At 34.7% G+C, this 21487-nt stretch overlaps 2 protein-coding genes and 1 long non-coding RNA gene across 3 annotated transcripts; 1 reads left to right on the top strand and 2 right to left on the bottom strand.

Moving 5' to 3' along the window:
* The first annotated feature begins 3855 nt into the window (after positions 1-3855).
* Positions 3856-5188, top strand: LOC111626838. The gene is made up of 3 exons (XR_002756940.1): positions 3856-4420; positions 4805-4972; positions 5058-5188. It is a non-coding gene; the product is annotated as an uncharacterized LOC111626838 (long non-coding RNA).
* LOC111626837 (sperm-associated antigen 6-like) lies at positions 4427-8226 on the bottom strand. Its single transcript, XM_023370355.1, has 11 exons — positions 8126-8226; positions 7492-7587; positions 7262-7428; positions 6983-7199; positions 6706-6917; positions 6466-6642; positions 6241-6393; positions 5493-5684; positions 5028-5144; positions 4813-4958; positions 4427-4745 (listed from the first exon to the last, which is right to left on the bottom strand). The coding sequence occupies exons 1-11, from the start codon at positions 8181-8183 to the stop codon at positions 4607-4609; spliced, it is 1674 nt and encodes a 557-aa protein (XP_023226123.1). The 5' UTR covers positions 8184-8226; the 3' UTR covers positions 4427-4606.
* Positions 8227-18165: 9939 nt separating this feature from the next.
* Positions 18166-19035, bottom strand: LOC111626868 (piggyBac transposable element-derived protein 3-like). Its single transcript, XM_023370391.1, has one exon. The coding sequence runs from the start codon at positions 19033-19035 to the stop codon at positions 18166-18168; it is 870 nt and encodes a 289-aa protein (XP_023226159.1).
* Positions 19036-21487: the final 2452 nt, after the last annotated feature.

The raw sequence follows: 21487 nt of genomic DNA, 5'->3' as shown, positions 1-21487 counted from the left end.
TTTCGTACGGTCAAGCACTAAGCGTGGCATCTTTGTTAGCGTGTTTATGAGATTTAAGCATATTTTATACCAATTCCCTTATATTAATCGTGTAATTAAGCATATAATTTTATATTTTCTGATAAGAGGGAAGTGTTTTACGTTGATTTTTATAAGTTCTCCTCCTATAAAACACCCGTATCTAAACACTATCCACTTCACGTGACACTCAATTTATTTATATTTTACTGAAAAAATATTAATAAAAGTGGATAATTTTGTGATTTTTAATGATAATCGAAGTTTAAATATTTAATTTTTTTAACAATTAAATGCTTTCTGAGCTGCAGAATAACGAAGAAATATGCGATAAGTTATGAGGGGTGATGGCAGAATTTGCCATTCAGTCATACGCGAATGGAATTAATGAAGCATAATATAGCCTAGAGTTGAAAAAAGTCTATTATTATAATAATAGAACGGTCTTAGATCATAGCTACTTACATTTAAGATGTACGAAACTGCAGGCAATTTTGTAAGTGAATGAACCGAACAGGGATAAAAAAATCGTATGAAATTCCTAGTTTATAGACAACTTAACATAGTTTTTTTTAAATGAATTATTGCGAGGAAAAGTCTGAAAAAATCGCCATGAAAATTAATAGTTTCTATTGATAAAGATCCGAAAATAATTAAGAGGTTTAAACACCGAATTTTCGAATTTTATATTAAAAATATTGCACTTACTTAACGAATAAATATGTAAATTTAAGAATTCGAATTGTAAATTAAATCAAAATTTGCAACTCAGTTAGACCTGTTAATGGAGGACGCAAAGAAGACCTGTTAAAGGAGGACTGAAATAGTACCATTTTGTAAAGGGAGTCACGTTTAAAGAGCTTCAAAAGGACTTATTTGTTTTTATTGTGTTTCTTTATATAGTCAAACCTCCTAACAACGGCCCTGAAGGCCATTGTTAGGAGGTTGATAGGAACACAAAAATGTCCGCCATTTGGAGGTTGTTTCGAATGCATTCCAAAAAGAAACGTTCCTGAAAAAAATGGCCACCGTTTACAGGTGGCCGTTATTGAAAGTTCAACCAGAAAAAACTTTATTTTTTATTGTGTACTAAATACTTTTTAGATAATAAAATTTTTTAAAATTGTTTTTTAATATATTGGTGCCCCAAAAACGTGTGGCTTGAACTTTTCTTGACCTCTGAGAGGCCTTTTAATTAGGATAATATTAATTGATTTTCATGTCATATTCAAAAGGTGGGGATTATGTAATTTGCGTATTTACGCTTTAATCTGGCTTTCATTTGTACTGTACGTTAGTTTTATTCCTTCATCTAAAGCTTAGTGCTGATCCTCCATATCTTGAACAAATGCTTGTCTCAAGCTCTGAGGGATGAGCTACATCATTTCGTGTTTGAATCTGTGTATATACACTCAGATGGCCTGCATTTCAAATACAGAAATTTCAAAATTTAGCCTATCACGTGTAAACATTATAATGGAAAGGATATAATTAATATTTTAGCTACTTTTAAAACCATCTGGTGGTATCTCATGCATAACTAAAGAGATTACAATCAGCCTTAAAGGCTGTTTCACGCAGCCATCAACTGCAATTCGCGATGCGATAAAAGCAGCGATTAATATGCGAAAATTAGCATATTTTTGTCACTTTGCGATCGATATGTTTATGATTGCGACTGAGACAAATTAATGGCGATTTATGGCAAACTTCTCGCAATCTCTGGCTATATGAAGCAGCTTTAAGGCGTCGTCCTATCGCTCTGGAGGATCTGGTCACATTGAATTAAGATTAGAAAAACCTGATGAACATTGTAGTACTTTTGTCGCGGGCTCACACGTCAGCAGCAGGCTGGCATGTGGAATTTTCCGGGGTTTCTTCACGTGTTACACTCTTCCCTGGGGGTACTCTCCTTGGTAGATCACCCATGTGTTGCATTGCCTTAAAGCATCAATTTAATCCACTCCTGAAGAATCCTGTTTCGAATCCGAGCGATCGAGAAGACCCTGAAATCTTTTCACGTGCGGTCTGGCCGAGATATGTGGAGCCCCTTTTCTCACTATCTTGTGTGTCTGGTTGAACCCATGATGGGTATAGAGAAAGGCTCTCTTAGTGCTCATAGGACGGAAGGAATTAATATAATTATTATTTTAACATAAAATCATAAGAGTTTGCATAGATTTAAGCACTTTTAATATGAAATACATTTAAAATAATTAATTAGAAACGTATTTAAATGCCATTTTAGACACCTGTTTTAAATCGTCGATTACGTAAAACACGTGGCTGATTCCAACATCTCTGAATAATACGTGATTTAAATATCAATTACAATAAAATATATATATATTTTTTATAGCTAAATTATCATTTAATTTAATTTAAATACACTCGAACTTCTAATAACGGCCACCTCCCAACAGCGGACACCACTATAAAACGGCCACTTTTTATTTTGGAGCAAAAGTGCATACACACTAACCTTCAAACAGAGGCCATTTTTTATGTCCCTGTCCGTGTACGTTGTTATGAGGTTCGACAATTAATTGTTTTTTGAGTCTATAAGCTCACAATACGTAAAAAAGTTAACAAATTTCTACATTTAGAACTTATTTAACAAGTTATAGAGCGCAAGTTCCTGTAAAAGCATGTGAAATTGCCAATTTTTCATGAATATTCTGTAAATATTCACATAATGACCATTAAAATGTCTTAATTAACGTTGTTTATTTCTATATTTTCGACTTTAATTGACTATAAAGTCGACATAGACAATAAAAATCGAAAGAAGCGATTCTAAAAATATTTTTAAGATAATGTATATAATTTTTGTTTTTTTTAAATAAATTTCTTCGAATTTTATAGTCGAAGTACTGAAAATAATAAATAGATCAGATAGGGATAAAACGAATGAGTAGGGGTGAAAGATAAAAGAATTAGGTCAAAATTTTCTAATACTTAACACTCCATTAAAAGCTAAATTTAAAAATATCAGGTCAAAATTTCCTCGCTTCCATATTACTAGTTTCTATGCAACTCTTGTACAACGAAGGGAAAATTTTATTACTTTCTCTATTAATTGCTCGAATTTCTAGGTAATTGTAGATTGAAAGACGATTATTCTTTAATGTATAAGGAAAAGTTTGGTTGTAGGCTGTAGAGTTGATCACGAAGTGAAATTCATGCGTAACTTTGAATGAAATTCAAGAGTAACTTTGAACGAAATTATGGGTAACTTTGAACGACATTTATAGGTAACTTTGAACGAAATTATGGGTAACTTTGAATGAAATTTATGGGTAACTTTGAATGAAATTATGGGTAACTTTGAACAAAATTTATGGGTAACTTTGAATGAAATTTGTGCGTAATTTGTGTATAAGGTTAATTTAATGCAGCAAAAGAATGAACATTTAATGATCATTTTGATAATTTAAGTACTATGAATAATGAATTTGGAAACATCGTGTAAAGATTTTTAATGTGTCACACGTTCTATTTTTTTGGCTAGTATATTGTTTGGTAAGAATTTTGACCACAGAAAAGCCATAAAACAAGATATAAATCACCTCAGGGTTTAGTATACATCACGATTTATTACATTAAAAACAAAAAAAAAATACTAATTACTTAATATATTAACTGTAAATAGAAATCAACTCCTTTCCATCCATTAGTTTTGGTTATTTAAAATTCGAAATATACACCAAACCTCGATATAGCGCCATCCCCGTACAGCGCCAATCAACGCCGGTGAACGGCTCTTCCTCATAGTTATAAAACAGTAGCATCCTTCGTTATATCCGAATTACCAAAGGTAGGATTTTATAAGGCAAAGGATCCACATTGCGAACTCTCGATTTAGTACCAATTTAGAAGGTGAACAAATGTGAGCGCTATATCGAGGTTTGAGTTACTGTACACCAATTCGTATGCTTACAAGAATATTTAGTTAATAACTCAGTTAATAGAAATTTGTGAACTGGAGCAAAGTTTCTTTCTACGGAATGGGAACCCCGTAATAATGGCAATCTAACAATACACCGAATGGATACCTACTACAATTAACTCATTGTTTTGAATGTAATTTTACTTATTAAATTAAATTTCGTGCTGTCATTCTCTGTTCTTTTCGCTTATTTCACGTGACAAACTTGACACAGATTCGAAATATACACAGGAGAGGAATTTCTGACAAAATTATCCTTTTTAAATTCAGAATTTGTGTGGAAAATTCTTTACTTTTTACTCAGCAGAAAGGAAATCTGAAGTGTTAATTTAGAGAAGCAATTATTTTTAATTGTCTGAGTGTTGTTTTCTTCCAGCTGCTAGAGTTTTAGGGTCACTTGCAACGTGTTGAAACCTTGTTACATGTCACGAACTTTAATATGGCAAATTAAATGTAGGTCTATCAATAACAGCACGTAGATTTATTTTATTTTTTTTATAATTTTCTAATGAATAATTCATAAATTCTACTTTCACATCTGTAAGTATGATTTCCTCTTGTAAAATTCAAATCCTACAATAATTTAATGGGGGTGCCATTGAAGAATTTTGACGAAATTTTGATAGAGGCGTGAAAAATTTACTCCGATATAACGTCCGAACTGTCTCCTCCTTCAGATCTTTTGCGATTTTCATGAGAATTTAAGTGAGGATCTGGAGGAGGTTGAAAATTTTCGACTTCTTTTAACAGATCTTCAAAGTAGCCACTTGTGTAGTATCTGAAAAAGAAATCAATTTTTTTTGTATTAAAATATAAAAATTGAGTCATTCTTTTAAGTAACTCACTGGATCACTTCGGGAGGAAAACAATAATTAATGGATCGTATGGCCTTGGCAGTTTCCGAACCCGGTTTCGCAGACAATTGTTGAACTCTCCTGAACGAGCCGGATGTAATAAATCTACTTCTAGCTTTACCATCTACTTTCAAGATCTAAAAGTTAAAAGGTAACGTTAATTTTAGAGATTTTACATACAAATTTCATATTTATAACTAAAATACTTTGATATATTGGTTTAATATCATGTTTAGAATGTCGTTAGGTGCATCGGCAAGGATTATATCCAAGGTTTCGAGATCCATGCATTGCTCCAGGACCATTTTTAAGGATTTCGTACACTGTAATGCAAAAATTGTTTTCAGTAAATAATAAAAAAGAATTCTAGCGAGTTGCGTAACTTTCCCGGCAAAAAAATATGTTTACCACTAACAGACATTAGCATGAAATCAAAATCACGTGTAACGCTACCTGTTAAGAAATTTAATTTAAAAAATAACTTCTATATTATTAATTACAAAATAGCAAAAAGGTAAAGTATGTTGGTAGAGGTGAGTTTCAGGGGATCTCAAAATGCCAAGGTTTGCAAAACACCCGGAGGTTGAAATTTGACACGATTTCAATACTTTCTTATGTTACATACATGACATCGGGGAAATTAATTGTAATTAATTTATTATACCACTTACTTTGGTCTTTACTTCGACGGGTGTATCCGATTTCAGTGCAAGAACTGCTAATAAAGTTACAGCATCTGCTTCACATAATGCTTCGGCGTGACTGGGACTATAACTGCCAAGATATCCCAAAGTCCATGCTGAAATTTCTCTGACTTCAGGATTTGTATCCGTATCCAGTGAAGTACAAAGTGCAAGCACTCCCTGTAAAGTAACATATTATGTAATGTGCGTATTTATGAATACACTAAATTATTTTGTTTTCGCGTAACCTGAGCAAACGCATTGTACGTCACTTTCTATGGATCTATCAGTATAAATGGGTGGTGAGAATGACACCCAATTCAAGTTGTTTATGATCAGTTATGGGGATTTAGATAGGGCTCGAACCTGGGTATTCCATGGCAGCAGATTTATGTCTTACCATCCTGAAGATATGTATCTTGTATATCATAAAAGAGAATAGGGCTCAGGATAGGACGTATATCCTTGAATCATGGAATACTGATAGTCGCGGATATGCGACTCACCAACGGATTGGCCACATGGGTATGCGGATTTCCTTCATATATCTAATACCTAGGAGGCCAGTATCCTATAAAAGTCCTTCCAGATGGCATTTCTCCCTTGACAGATCGCCCGTGTGTTCCGTTGCCATATCCTACTATAGATTTCTATCATAAAGCAATAATTTACTGTGATTGACAGTAAGTTATTGCATATACTGATGATGGTTAATTGCAAAATATCTAAATTTTACCTGCTCAAATATGACAGCATTAGCCATATCGTCATTCTTTGTAGCCAGATTGCCTAGAAACATCACACCAGGAATGCGATCTTCACATTGATGAGTCTGTATATATTCCACCATCTTTGCTATGCTACCCGCTTGTATCGTTCTCTGCGTCAACTATAACAGACATTAGACAGACAGGAAAATAGACATTCTGATTAACAAATTAGATAATATAAATTAATATACTTCATCGGTATGTTTGATACACTCCAGGAGATAGACTGCACAATTGCGGCGACATCCAGGATTTTCATGAGATAACTCTCTAATTGCAATCTCAATAGAGCGTGACTCGGTAGCTATTTTAACAGCTAATTCATCACTATGACGACTTAATTGGGTCAGTGTTGGTATAAGCAAACGCTATTGTTAAATTTAACACGTTAGTATTAACTTTAGCAACGTGGGAATACAAGAGGAACCAACCTTCAACTTAATATCTTCACAATCTAGTAAGCGATCAATTGCTGGCACCACATTGTGCAGCATTAGTAATTGACATAGAGGTTCTGAATGTTTAGAGATCTCATAAATGGCCGAGATTGCCACTCGGACAATACGCAAGTCGTATTCTGATAAGGAAATTATTAGCATCGGAATAAATCCAAGATCTTCAGATACTATACTCCATGCTAGATCTGTAAAAACGGACATTTCATAAATTGGTCTTAATTAAATCAACTCGTAATTAAGTTGATTTAACCTTCTGAGTGCTTGGCAATATTTGCTATGGTCCAAATTGCAGATTCTTTGATCAGTGGATCCGATTCTTTGATGCAAACTTTTATTGCTTCGAGGCCATCCTTTTCGATTATGGCTTCTGCTAATGTTTTATTGTGTTTAGCAATCGATCTTAGTACGAAAGCTGCAGAACTTTTATAAAGTTGCTCGTCAGTGGGTCTATCGCCGCATAAATTCGTCTGCAAAAATATTATTCACATATTTCAATGAATAAATTCAGTTTAAATCTGACCAAACTTACATTTTCTTTTCTGAGTCTGTCTATCAGAAGAGGCAACAGGTTCCTCTTTACAATTTCTTCTGCAATTTTTATATTGTTGGAGGACAATCTTCCTAAAGCTAAAAGAGCAGTTCGCTGAACTGCAGGTACCACATCGAATATTAAGGAGCATAATAACGGTACTGCCCCTAAAATGAATTCGTAAGTTGAATAAATTTATACGATGGCTTCTTTTCGAAAATCGTGCTTACCTCCGGTTTTTAGCGCTTCGTTGGCTGTTGGCTTGGATGCAAGATCAGCAACTGATTGAGCAAATTGCAAACGAGCCTTCTGATATGTTTCGAATACTGAAATGGCATAAAATAATTAAAAATTATTTTCCTTATAAATAGAGCCTATATCAAATTCAACCACCGGATAGTCGAGTTAAGGAGCCAGCCCATTGTTCTGGAAAACCCCGAATCTAATCCGATCAGATAAATAAATTTCTCTGGAATTTTTCGGTATGGTCTGTTCCGGATATATCGGGCTCAATCTCTTACCATCAGTCCTCCTATTGTGGCCAAACTCACGATGGCTATGATTAATAGGCCCTCTTAATGCTCACGAGGCAAAAATAGTCAATTTTTTTTTGTTTTTTCATTATTTTCTCTTGTTAGGCCTTTGTACATGCTCACTACAGTTTGGTCATGGCTATATTTGGATATCTTAAGGATGAGGACGAGGCCCAACATATACAAGTCAACCCACACATGACATTTTCTGGGCCTCCAACTCGAACTCGAGTTCCCAGACTGTCATGCTGTAATCTTTGCCATCTTGGCAACCTGGTCAAATTATGTTAATTTAAATTTAACTTTCCCAAATCTATGAAATTCGACCTACCAGGTGACACCTGTTGAAGGCCGGACCCAGTATCAAATGCTATTTCTTCTGTTTCCATTGGCTCTTTGACAAAACAAAATCAATTCTGTCCTTCTGTAATTCCTTCTGTAATTATCATTTAACAACAACAACAATAATAATAATATGAGTTTTAATTATTGTTTTATTGAATTTATTGGCAATTGTTAAATTAATTATAATTATTAAAAGCAAACATTTTCAACAAATACAGATGAGATTAATTAATGCGATAAGCAACGCAATATATGGCGATCTGTAAAGGGGATACCTTCGGGAGGACATTCCAAAGGAAAATTCACTATTTATGGATTTTCTAAACATATAATTGTATAAATGGTCCTTTTTAAGGCACATAAACACACATACAAAAGACTTTTTAAAAGATTTTTATATTCTTTTTTATAAGAAAATAATGGCTGTACGCTACGTGCTTAGTCACGTAAAACACGAATAGCGAGAACGTGAAAAGTTTAAAACAATAGGAAGCAAGTACTACAGTACTTGCATATTCTTAGGAACTGTTCTTGATTTAAAAATGTTATCGTGCTTTAGAATAAAATGCATTAAATTTGTTATCTATAATTAAAAAATAAGCCTTATTTTAAGTTTTTAAGAAAATTTAATCTGTATTTAAACTTGCGAAATATTTCTAAATTGAAGGCCTTCCAACAGATTGTGAAGTTTACAGATTCGAATGACTTAACTGGTTTTTTTTATGACAATTCAGGCCTGCAGAATTAAGAAGGCCGTTTTTATTATGCTTTTTATGAATTAGGCCAGGCCTTCAATGAAGTCCGACATATCCCAGACAGATTACAGATGAAAATTTTCTGGGGCGACCGGGATCGAACCCGGACGGATCGAAAATCTCAGGAATTTCACGAGATTGGTCTGTTCAGAATATATAGGATCTCGATCCACCACCATCCGGTGTAAAGCAATTGCACGCGTACTAAACATAGTATTTTTTGCAAATATATGCAACTCGGCAAGGCCAATGATAACGCCAGAATTTTGAAATTATTACGGGCTGAGTTATTAGAGATGAAAGTTCTCCATGTAAAGTCTATGGGCCGATTGCCGATTGTAAGTGGTCGCGTGTTACATGTGAATCGAGTTTCCGATTGCTATCAATTGACATAGATCTAGACGACAGTCGTGCACGACCTGCGGTTGTATATTTACGTGTTTTAACCGGTTGCTGGCGTTGGTAATCATCTATAGGTGTTTTAAATGTTTTTTTGACGTTTCTTCAACGTCATAACTGACTATTATGACGTTGAACATAAATGACGTTTTTTCCGGTACCTGTGGATTTTAAACTGCTTTAGACAGAACGTTAGAAGCAGAATCGTTAACTACACTACTCCCACAGCTTCCAATAGCTGCAATGTTTCGAAAGTTGGGCAATAAATATTCCTGCCACTTAGCGCGCTGTAATCGCTTTGCGGCGGAAGTTTAGCTTGAGCACGTTCAGAGTCAGCTGTAAACATTTGAAATTCTTTTTTTTAAATATATATTTTTTTCACTTTTAACTCATATATTGTGTTTGTCCCTTTTAAAGGATTATAAATGATAGTTTAATTTAGTTATAGTCTACCTAATGAAATTAAAGAAATCTAGTATGAAGGATTAGACTTTAATGGGCCTAGCCAATGGGACATAATAGACGTAATATGAAAATTAGATTTAATATGTAACAATGCAAAATTAGTAAACAAAGAACTATATATCTCGGAAATAAAAGGGAAACGAAGGATTAGAGAAAAATAATAGAGAGAAATAAGTCAATTTATACTAAATACCGAGAGTAGTAGAACACCAAAATCATAAACATTCAACTAAAAACACATAAAGAAGGTGAAAAAGTAAGACCCATTGTTGACTTTAAATACTCTGTCTTGTATAATTTGAAAAATTTAAAAAAAAAAAATGTAGTTTGTGTTCAGGTAAATTTCATAAAAAAAAGAACAAATAATACTTTATACAGTATAAGGAATTATACTGCAATTATGTAGCATTTTCTAATTTATTTTCGAAATTGCAAAGCTGTACTTATTAAAGAAAACAATGCCGAGTAGTTTCTGAAATTGGCTGTGAGTGAGAGGAAATTTTATTCTTGAACCCTATGATTTCTCTAACTATCCTAAAGTACATTTTCCAAAATAATATTATCTAGCCAATATGGCGTTTGCCCGAGCGGTCAAGGTTGCAGTCTACAGCTCTAGAGGACACGTGATCGAATCCAGACGAGTCGAAAATTCCCAGGTATTTTTCGGGGGGTGGTCCGAACGGATATGTCGGCCCCGTCCCTCACCACCCGACCGTTCCATTGTGGGCCTAGCCGAACCCATAATGGGCATGCTGAAAGAGACCCTTTTAGTGCCCACAGGGCGGAAAGAGTTAAAGAAAAAGAGAAACAATATTTCCTGGTAAAGACGCTTGTGGCGCGTACAAGGTGCAGATAGAAAAAAATGAAAATAGCAGTTAAAAATTAAACACGTATTACGAGAAAATTTGTTTCGAATTAATTTTAATAGAATAATGCTGGCAATTAATTTATAAGTTGCTAATAAATTACGACATTATTGAGAATTTTAGCAAAAGATTTTTCGAAGCAATCAAGACGTAATTCGCAGGTGTCGCTGCTAGGCGGTCGTATTTTCGCGGGAAAGTCGTCCATGTTGAGAAGTTCTCGTGAAAGTGGTGAGTTTGTAATTTTTTAGACTTCTATCTTTTTTAATTTTTTAAAGTTTATTTTAAGAACTGCTATCGTGCATAAGGTGAAATGATTCCCTATTAACTTTTGAGTCTTAAAATGATTTCTAAAGTTTGCAATTTTGAAGTTTTGTACACTGATCAAATGTTTTAATGCAGAAACTTTGATAATGTGGACACCTGAATTTATGATAGCACAGAGTTGCAGTTAAGTGGAATTTATATAAAAATAATCGAATCAATATTGTTCACAGGTTCTGTTTATTGTAGGAATTATCAAAGTACGTTAACAGGTACTTCCCGGTTAGCTGGACGCCATTAAACTTCCTATTATTATTAGCAAATATGAACTTTTATTTTGCAATTGTGGTTAATGTTATCTATGGTGCCAAAATGGCGGAATTTCCTGTAATCACGATTCGGTGAAGACGTTGACAGAGGGAGCTCCCTAATAACACGCGGGACGAAATATGCAAATTTGTTGAACGCGCCGTGAAAAGTGGCTGTACGTAAATATGCAAATTAATAGATATGACGTATTAGATGACTTTCGCGTGGAAATATGCAAATCAATTCATAGTGCGACGTTTGCAAAGGTTTGTCGTTGCATGTACTCTGCAATAGCTTTTTTACCTTTTTGTTTAATAGTAACATGGCGTTAATAAGTTTTGTAGACATCAGTTCTGACAACTTTTGGTCCGGTTTTTACTAATTTTATCAGTTAATGGAATTAGGTTTGGAACCAAGTATAGATAATGTGTTTATATTTGCTGTAAAGTTAGGATTACAACCTATCGATGGTGTGTGCAGTTTATGTTCAAAAACTTGTAAAATATACTATCGAAGTGATAGAAAATCGTGTCTGTTAAGATGTAGCAATTACAGTAGAAAGTATTCTGCTTATGACGGAACCTTTAAGGGCAAATGTGGCAATATTTCGTGGGGTAAAATTTTGTCATTCATATGCCATTACCTTTGTTTGGAATGCATGTCAAGAAACTTGACTGTTGCTGCAGGTATTTTTAGAAAGGCAGGCATCGATTGGTCAAACAACATACGTTTAGTGATGCTTGTAGCTATGAATAACATGGCCTCATTTAAAATTGGAAGTCTTAATAAAACCATCAAATTAGATGAGACGGTAATATGCAAATGCAAAAAAGGTATATACTGAAATCTACAAAATGGGTTGTAAGAAGAATATGCAGGGAAGACAATAGTTGCTTCGAATAATAACAATCCACGAAAACCTTTTTTACGAGTGTTATGTCCGTAGTAAGTTCCACAAGTACTTTCGACCTCCACCGAGGTCTGCTTCAGGTGGTGACTGACCGTGTTTCGTCCTGACCGTCGTAACAATGTTGCCAATGATGTAAATAAATAAATGTGCACGTCGGGTTTCATCCCTCCGACTGACACTGTTCGAATTCTTCAAACAAATACTTCCACGCCTATGCGAGTGTTTCCCCATCCTTGAAGTTGATGCAGTTGCCCCCCGATAGCTTTATGAATCTCCCAGGCCTCCAGGTGACGGATGTGATCTGCTCGGAACGCTTGTCTGATAAGTCTGGTGTTCCGGAAGTCCGCCCTTATTTCAGGGTCGGTAACGTAGGTCGATAAGGCGGTGGTGTGTCTTTTATGTTTAATATCAGCTTGATGTTCACGTATTCATTTCTTTGTTGACCGGATGGTGGAGCCAATATAAACTAAGTCCCTGTTGAATCTGTCGTCCCTGATGGGAATGGAGTAAACACCTGGGACCCTGGTGAGATCTATCGCGTCCTTGGCGTTGCGCAGCAGGTCGTAAAGCGTGCTGGTTCTTAAGTACGCGATTTTGGTGCGGCTGTTGCTAGCGATCTTCCTATATAGGGGGTCTAAATGCTGGCTGAACTGGACGACCACGCGTTTAACGTTCCTATCTGGTTGTCGGTTGTTGTCCGGCGATGGTAGGGGGCAGTCACTGTGGCGAGGGGGACAGCGGGCGCATGCACGTGCTAAACCGCGGACCATGGCTTTACTGTAACCATGCTCAACGACAATTTTTTTATGCGACGGATCTCCAACCATGCATCGCGCACATGTGTGTGGTGAGTGAAGGCTCGTCTGGTAAGGGCACGGAAAGCCGCAATTTTGTAGACAAAGGGGTTGGAAGAGTTTGCGGGGATGAACAGCGGGAGCTGGTCAGGTTTATGGTAAAAATTAGGCTGTTGGAAGTCGTTTATCTTAATAGTTGCTTCATTTGTCAAGCAAGTGAACAACAGATCTGAAATCATGCTAAATTGGGTTGTGTCTAAATTTGTAAATTTTGGTAGTCTAGTTATAATCAATCATAGATGACATTGAAGGGATAGATATTGAACATAGAACAGTTAATAATTCTAAAAAACTTTGTAAACCCCAAAATGGGCAATCATACTTAAAACATTGAAAGGTTATGGAGTTATTTAAAAAATAAAAAAAAATTTGCCAAAACATTACATGAATGATCTGTCGGACTTATACATGTATTCCCTTGTGTATAAGAAGTTATGAAATTGCCAGCTAGAAACTCGGGAGAAAGATTCCAAATATTCGTAAAACACTTGAGTATGATATATCCAGGTACCAGAAGAATACCGAAATGGATAGAACCAGTGAGTGTTCCTGCTGCACCAGTTTCTAATATAAAAAAGAAGCAAAAACAGGAAAAAAAGGCCAACACAAGAAAGAAAATGACTAATAAGACAAAGAAAAGAACATCCACAGGTGCTGAGGAATCAACCTTGTTAGGGAAGAAATGTAGGAAAGAAGAAAAAAAAGGATCATAACGTGAGTAATAATTTCAATAATCTACTAGAATAAGTTATGTTAGTTTAGGATGCGTGGCTGCTCCGTTTGAACCATTGGTTATCGCACAGTCTAGAGAAGAGTTCAAAATTGCAACCAGAAATTCTGCCATTTTGGCACCATAGGTAACAATAACTGTAATTTTTTAATAAATCTAATTTTAAACATGAATTGAATAAATACAAAGAATTTTTTTAATAACTCTGGCGTATCAGTTAGGTGACATAAAGTTTGATATGTCACATAACATAGCTGAAAAGGCTCCATGTTTAGAATGTTTTCTTTTCCACATAAATTCGATCAGATAGGACTCTAAGTGATGACAAGAAGTACCGTGTTGTACTTTATTTCTCCATTTAGATATTCTCGACAATCTCATGATACTTTGTGTATGACATCTCGTTTTGGGATCGACAAAATTGAATTTATGATTGACCTGATAATGATAATATCTAGCTTCTAAATCTTTTGTACTGTACTCTTTCCAACAGTCTGAATATATAGTTGTTCCTTCGAACATGTGATTTTTTTACTTCCTTCAGTAAAGTTTTTGCTGAATGGTCTGGAACTGGAACGAGAAAACATTCTTTCGACTCTACATAAACTGCAAAACACCCACTGTTGTGGAAGTATGCAGTCAAGATTATGCTTCCTGTGCTTGTACATTGTTTCATCAATTTTGACAATTTTATTAACACTGCCAATCTTTAAATTACAACGATTTATTAGGGAACTAGTAGCCTGGGACGCTCCCTAGTGAGCTTTTAGCAGTATTACAAATTCCTATGAGGCATGTTTAATGCACTCAATATATGAAAGTTGTGTGTGCTTAATTTTTAAGTTTGATGCACTTAATATATATAAATGTATACAACTGTTCATCTTAGAAAGTAAACTTAAAAAATCAATATGCAAACAGTATTTAAAGTGAAGCTATTCTTTACTCAAAATTGTTCAATAGAATTAATATAATTAAAAAATCAAGTATAAATATATACAAATCTTCATGTTAAAAAGTAATGTTAACAGATCAATACACAGCAAACAGTATTTCTGTATTACAGACTGAAGATAATCTTTAGCTGTATTCTGTATTCCATCATTTATCCTATCATAAAACTTCTGTATACACAACATTTTTAGTAAAAAAAAGTATTATTATTTGGAATCAATTTGCCTTGTTCTGATGTTTTCAGAATTTTGATTTTGACATCAGTTGCTCTCCTTACTCTGGAAAAAGCAACGTAAAGTTGTCCATGTCCAAAAACAGGTTCAGACAAAAAAATTCCAACCCTGTCAAGAGTCTGTCCTTGTGACTTATTGATGGTCATTGCAAACGAAGCCTTGACTGGAAACTGTCGTCGTTTCAGGGTAAATGGGTAATCAGAACCATTATTTGTTAAATCAGTTCATGATATCAGATTATATCTGTCTCGATCCGGACCCAGTAAGCACTTCGGCTTCAATGACATGATCTCTTAAACTCATCACAACTAATTGGGTTCCATTACATCAGGGGTGGCCAAACCGTGGCGCATGCGCCAAACTTGGCGCATTGGACGATTACAAGTGGCGCTTTAGTCAGTTCTGAGCAACATTGTCAGATTTGGCTTCTTTGCAATTAAGAATATTACATAGAAAATTAATTTTTTATAGTCTGTCTTGGCAAGTTCATTTGTTGCACAATTTGTTGCAATCAACTTTACAGATAAAATGAGTGTTCTCCACATAGTAAATTACAGTGTATGCATGTATGTTTATTTTCGATCAGTGCATAGGCGTCTAAATGACAGTGCTACCGTCCGGACAGTCCGCGAGTCGGTTGGACTGCTACACCTGTTGACTTTTTTTTTTTTTTTTTCTTTTTTCTTTTGCTTCTACGATTCACGATACATTCGCAATCGTGTATGCCACTAATGTCAAACTGGACTATTTTGTATGGGTAACTACACCACCACCGCATTTTTTATTAATTTTTTTTTCACACAACTGAATTTTGATCTTTTAAATTGAAATACCTGATTAAAGGGTGGCCGAAATTTTTCTCCGCCCCGGGCGGCTAACACCCACGGTACGCCACTGCGCATCTGAACTCGTCTATCAAAAAATTGGCGCATGGTATGCAAAAGGTTGGCCACCCCTGCATTACATAATTCCCTTTTTGTGTTGAGGTTCCTCAGCAGCATTATGATGGTGCCAACCTTCAAGTGGAGTTCATGAGGGGGTAATCCCAATGCACGTACACTGTTCAGGTACTCTATAGGGTAATTTAATCGTTCCTGGTGATCATCAGTTTGTATCTCATCGTAGCTGTAATAAGTTTTTTCCCCTTGCTCATGTAAAAGTTTCAAAACTTCGTCATTGATTCTGTCGATGTCAGCATTTTTAGGGCAAAGTATAGCTCTATTTTTAATGGTTGGTATCATATCAGGAGTTATTTGCTCACCAAATACCTCCTTCACCAAATCGCCTTCACAAAGAAATTCAGGGGGAACCTCGATAGTGTGTTCAAGTTCAAGAAAATTCCCCAATGTGCCGTTTCCCAATTTCAACAGCCATTCACTATATTTAGGGTCCTGTGATCTCATATTGGTACTCAATGCGAGTTTCTTAAAGAAGCTCCAAGAGTCACAATACTTAAGTCCAGACTGGACAATCGCTGGTCGCATTGTGTGCGGGAGAATGTTTAAGCATTGCCGAAAGTCAATATTACCTTCCCACCAAATGAAATTTGATGTCCAGTTACCTCTCTTAGAATTCTGTCAATGGCATTCATAACATGGCTCAATGCCATGGTGCATTCATCTACGATAAGCAACTTTGCTAATCTAACATCTCTTCCATCTTTCGACTCCAAACTCAGGTTTGAAATGGATGTCTCATTGACTTCTAAAGGTAACTTAAACAGAGAATGGTAGGTTTTACCTCCACTGAGCAAGTTTGAAACAATCCTGGAACGTTTTTCCCAGAATGCTCATAAGCTCCTCTGTTGTTTTTTTTTTTCTTTCTCTGGAATGGTGGCAAATCTTTTTCCTTTGAGCATGTTTTTTAGCTTGGGGAACAGGAGAAAGTCGAATGGGGCCAGGTCAGGTAAGTAGGGTGGGTGGAGAAGCACAGTGGTCTTGTTTTTGACCAAAAACTCGTGAGTTCTGAAGGAGGAATGAGCTGGCGTGTTGTTGTGGTGAAAAAACCATTGCCACTCCTCCAAAGTTTGGGCCGTTTTTGCCTGATTCTGTTTCTTAGGTGTTTCATAACCCTCAGGTAGTACTCCGTGTTGACTGTCTGGCATATAGGTAGGTATTTGTGATGCATAACCCCCTTTGTATTGAAAAAAACAGTCAACATCACCTTAACATTTGAGCGAACTTGTCGAGCTTTTTTGGGGCACGGAGATGTTTCACCCACCCATTGTGAAGATTGCAATTTTATTTTGATGTCACATCCATAAACCCAAGATTCATCCTGTGTTATGATCCTGGACAAGGTTTCATCCTCTTCACCTTGATCAAACAGTTCCTGACAGACTTGAACTCAATGTTGTTTCTGGTCTGCTGTCATCAGGTGAGGCGCGAATTTGGAGCAACTCAATACATCCTCAATTTTTCATGCAGGATTTCGTAGCATGAACCAATCGAAATGCCATACTCTTCTGCAAAATCCGACAGTCAAACGTCGATTAGCACAAACGAGAACTTTTTTGATGTGGTGTCGTCAGTTGATGTTGATGGTCATCTGGAATGCTTGTCGTCTTCCACTGATTACTGTTCCTTTTTGAACTGGGTAAACCACTCATAACATGCGGTACATTTTATTCCTCACCATAAGCCTTGGTAATCAACTCAAATGTTTCTGTGAAGCATTTCCCGAGTTTCACACTGAATTTCACAGAACAATGCTGCTCCTTCAAACAACTCATTTCAGCGGATCTGATTTTTTGCTGAACCTCACAAACACCACTTGACATAAACGGTTGTAACTAATCACCAAAACAACATATTAACAAATGGGTTGAAACATGTTACTTGGAAGGTTTATGTGGACACAATACCTCCAAGCAGTTTAAAAAAATAACCAACTGGAGGCGTACTATTCAAAATGTTCGGGAACTTTTTGAACAACCCACATAACTGTTTCAGTCCACAGTAGTACATTGATTTAGCCCAAATTGCATTTGACAAAATTCACAGACAGTTCAACGACCATAAATAGATGAAACGCATAGCATTTAAAAACGATATGCAAAATCCTACAAACCAGTCATCGGTTCTAATTTTTCTTTTCATGACACGTTCTTATGTGACATCGCCATTTTGGACTTACCATATATTACTACTCTTCTCACCAATGTGAAAAACTTTGCATATTCATGTGAACTTGATGACATAAAATTGATGATCTCACATTGTCAGATTTATAAAAATANTATGAAGGGATGATGTTAACTTTACTACAACACTTCCACCAAGACCAAACTTTTATTTCCTAGAATCACCGTGTCTTTTTTCTTGGTAAATTATAAATTCGTATATGTATCCTGACATATCAGCACGACACCAGAGTTTGTAACCTCTCTTCACAGGTTTCATTGGATTGTATTGCTTGAGGGATGAACGGCCTTTGAATTTAACCATGCTTTCATCTATACTCTGAAATTGATCTGGTAGTCGGAATTTTTTGAAGTTTTTATTCATTACAGTGATCAGTGGTCGTATCTTATATAGTTTGTCCTTGTTATCTGAAGGAATGGATAAGTTATCATTTACGTGTAAGTTTGATAAAATTTGTTTATACCTTTCTCTTGCCATCACTTCTCGAACAATGGGAATGCATAAATCTATATCACTACACCAATAATGATGAGTTTGGGGTAAACAATGATATCCAAAAAGGAATTGCAGTCCTAGAAATCCATACATTTCTTCATCTCTAATTGTCTTAATATTTATTTGTTTTTGTTGGCTGTATAGATTGCTTTGAAATACAATATTGCTTATTGTACTTTCTCCTAAAACTGTCAGGAAAACATTTGTTGGTGTAGTCTTATTTTTAAAAAACTGATTTAATGTTCCCTTCGTTAATGAAAAAGAAGGAACAGTACTTACTTTTTCACGTTTTCTAAAATTCCGTTTTATTGATGGATTACTAGTAACTTCTTCCTCATCAGAATCATCATCGTCAGATTCTTCACTAAATAAAATAAAAGCTATGTCAGTTTGTGGTGATATTTGATCACATTCATTCTCTGATTCATCATCAGTACTGTCTTCTACAGGTGTATCAATATCAGATGGAAATTCTTCCAATAAAAGATCATCTATTTCTTCATCTATAAGTCTTCTATCCATATTAACTATTAAAATGTTAAATATATTCATCAATTTATAAATGACGTACAAAAAACAAATTGATAATATTTACAAAAAAAAGCCTTATAGGCTTGATGGGACTTATAAGTCCCAAACATATTTTGACCTCTCACAGATTAAATATAATAAATTCCAAAAATATAATATATTAAAATCAAACTACACATATTTAAAATATATAAAAAAAAAATACAATAACAAGTACCTTCAAAATAATAAGTAGAATTAAACAAGAAAGCAAGCAATACAAGCTACTACCATTCAAACTACAAAATTTCTCTGAACAAAGTAAAACTTGTTTCTATAAAACTAAAACACAGACAGTTTCAAGGTTGCTACCCCCTACTAAAAAAAGACACATCATACAATGGAAACCTGCAAGTTCCAGTAAGCTTTAATGTATACAATATAAAATAAAAAATTTCAAAGATAGTGGGACTAGAAAGTTCCGTCAGGCTATAAAGGGTTAAGATAGAGCTCACATTCTGTCTCCAATAATTCATCATCATCCGGGTAACATTCTGAAAAACTGACAAGGATGAAATTGTGGGATGATATTAGATTCCTTGAAATCCTGGTCGACTTTTGTCTATTTGGCTTCCCCTTTCAGTTGATATTGGGTAATTTAGGAGTCTTTGATCTTTTGAACGAAGAATTTGAAAAGCATGATTCTACTTGAAGACTATATAAATACAGCTGAGTACTGAAATCCTGTTGACTGTGCCAATTTGTAATGTCACCAAAAGTTATGAATACAATATTTGAACTAAAAGAAAAGTGCTATCAAGAGCAGATGAATTTTATGTTCGTTCCACATGTCCATGGTGAAAGATGAGAACCTTTCTCACCTGTATTGGGGATACAGGTGACTAACCTATTTCTTAACCCAGACCAACCTATTTCTTTCCCTTCACCCTGAGTTCTCAGAATTTCTGACAAGCACAGATGTGGAGTTAATGGGGAGGGGATCTAATGAGTAGCAGATTTTAAACTCTGCTTACAATTCTTAAAATTGCTGTGTGCTCATAATAATTCCATTTATAGGTATTTGTTTCAAATTTTAATGTTTTTATTGTGCTTTTATCAATTTCACATCCATATAGATTGCAGTGTTTGGCAACAGCAGAGTTTTCTAAATATGATGGCATTAATATGTTCTTTTATATGAAAATTAACCTTTGTCACATGCAACATGGAGATAGATATTGTAAAAAGCTTCCACATTCTTACAGACATCATAATTTCGTTAAAAGGTTCTGTTGTGAATATTAACCTTTTTTCCCCGAAAACCATGCCTTCTAGTTTACATTTATTTTGTAAAACAACCCAGGGCTATATAGGTCAGTCAGGCGATATTATTTTAAAAATTCACCAAATATGAAATTATCATTATATTTATACAAAAAAAAATCACATGTCTATTAATATCTTTAGTTTGAAATATGATATTTTTCAATACATTTTATTAGAAAATTTAAAAGAGGGAAATAAACCATAACAGACATTTAAATGTGGAAATTTGTAATATTTTGACAAAATTAACATTGTATGGTTATCTAGTTTGTTTCTGGCACTAAGCCTGAACAATGTCAAATATTGTTTTGTACGATTTTACATGTACAATTTTTTGTTCTAAAATTATTACACATTATATCAAACATTTGTTTATATAATGTGTGAGTGTGATAATATTAACATTCAAGCAAACTAAGCTAAATAAAGACATCTATCACCTGTCCGTAAACGTACTTTACATAATCCGGTTAGATTTTTGACGTATAAAAGCTAACACCACATGGTCATNAAAATCTTTGCTTCAACATCATTTTGCAAATCAATCATAATTTCTTGTATTGAGGAAGGTATTGTATTTACATCCACGTTAAAAGGATCTATTACCCAGTTTGGTATTATTAACTGTTCTACGTCTTTAAAGCGAATATTCATATAATTTTTTATATTTTCAATATGTGTGCAATATATTTCTAAATCAGTATCCCCAATATATTTTGCACTTATTGTATTTAAACAAGAAAATAGAGAAAATTCTCTACGAGCCATATTATTTTTGTAGAGAGTTAGTTTGTTTAAGAAGGATGTTACGGAACTCTTAACTTTGATGAGATTGATATTGTTGCCTTGCATTTTTGTCAAAAATTCGTTAAACTTTTCATATATGTCTGATAAATAAGCATCATCATTACGTAATACTTCAACATTAAATGTGATTTCATATTTAATTGTATGTAGAAATTCAATGATAGTATCGAACAAATTAAAAAATCTTTTGAGACAATTACCCTTAGATAGCCATCTAACTTCTGTATGAAGTAACAAACGTTCATATTCTTCATCGTTATCATGACATAATTCTCGAAACAAACGGTCATTTAAAGAATGTGCTTTGATTTTATTAATTAAAGATATTGCC

Source organism: Centruroides sculpturatus, unplaced genomic scaffold (assembly GCF_000671375.1).
Source record: "Centruroides sculpturatus isolate CEXI.00-Female unplaced genomic scaffold, Cexi_2.0 scaffold547, whole genome shotgun sequence".
In the NCBI taxonomy this organism is placed as follows: Eukaryota; Metazoa; Arthropoda; class Arachnida; order Scorpiones; family Buthidae; genus Centruroides; species Centruroides sculpturatus.
The sequence above is the reverse complement of the archived record's forward strand: the minus strand, read 5'-3'. Positions and strand labels throughout refer to the sequence as shown.

Coding starts and splice junctions, on each gene's coding strand:
- LOC111626837 (XM_023370355.1), bottom strand. CDS start 8,183: ATGGAAACAGAAGAAATAGCATTTGATACTGGGTCCGGCCTTCAACAG. Junction 6,643..6,705: donor GTGAAGATATTAAGTTGAAG/GTTGGTTCCTCT, acceptor ATTTAACAATAG/CGTTTGCTTATACCAACACT. Junction 4,959..5,027: donor TATTAAACCAATATATCAAA/GTATTTTAGTTA, acceptor TTTAACTTTTAG/ATCTTGAAAGTAGATGGTAA.
- LOC111626868 (XM_023370391.1), bottom strand. CDS start 19,035: ATGGATAGAAGACTTATAGATGAAGAAATAGATGATCTTTTATTGGAA.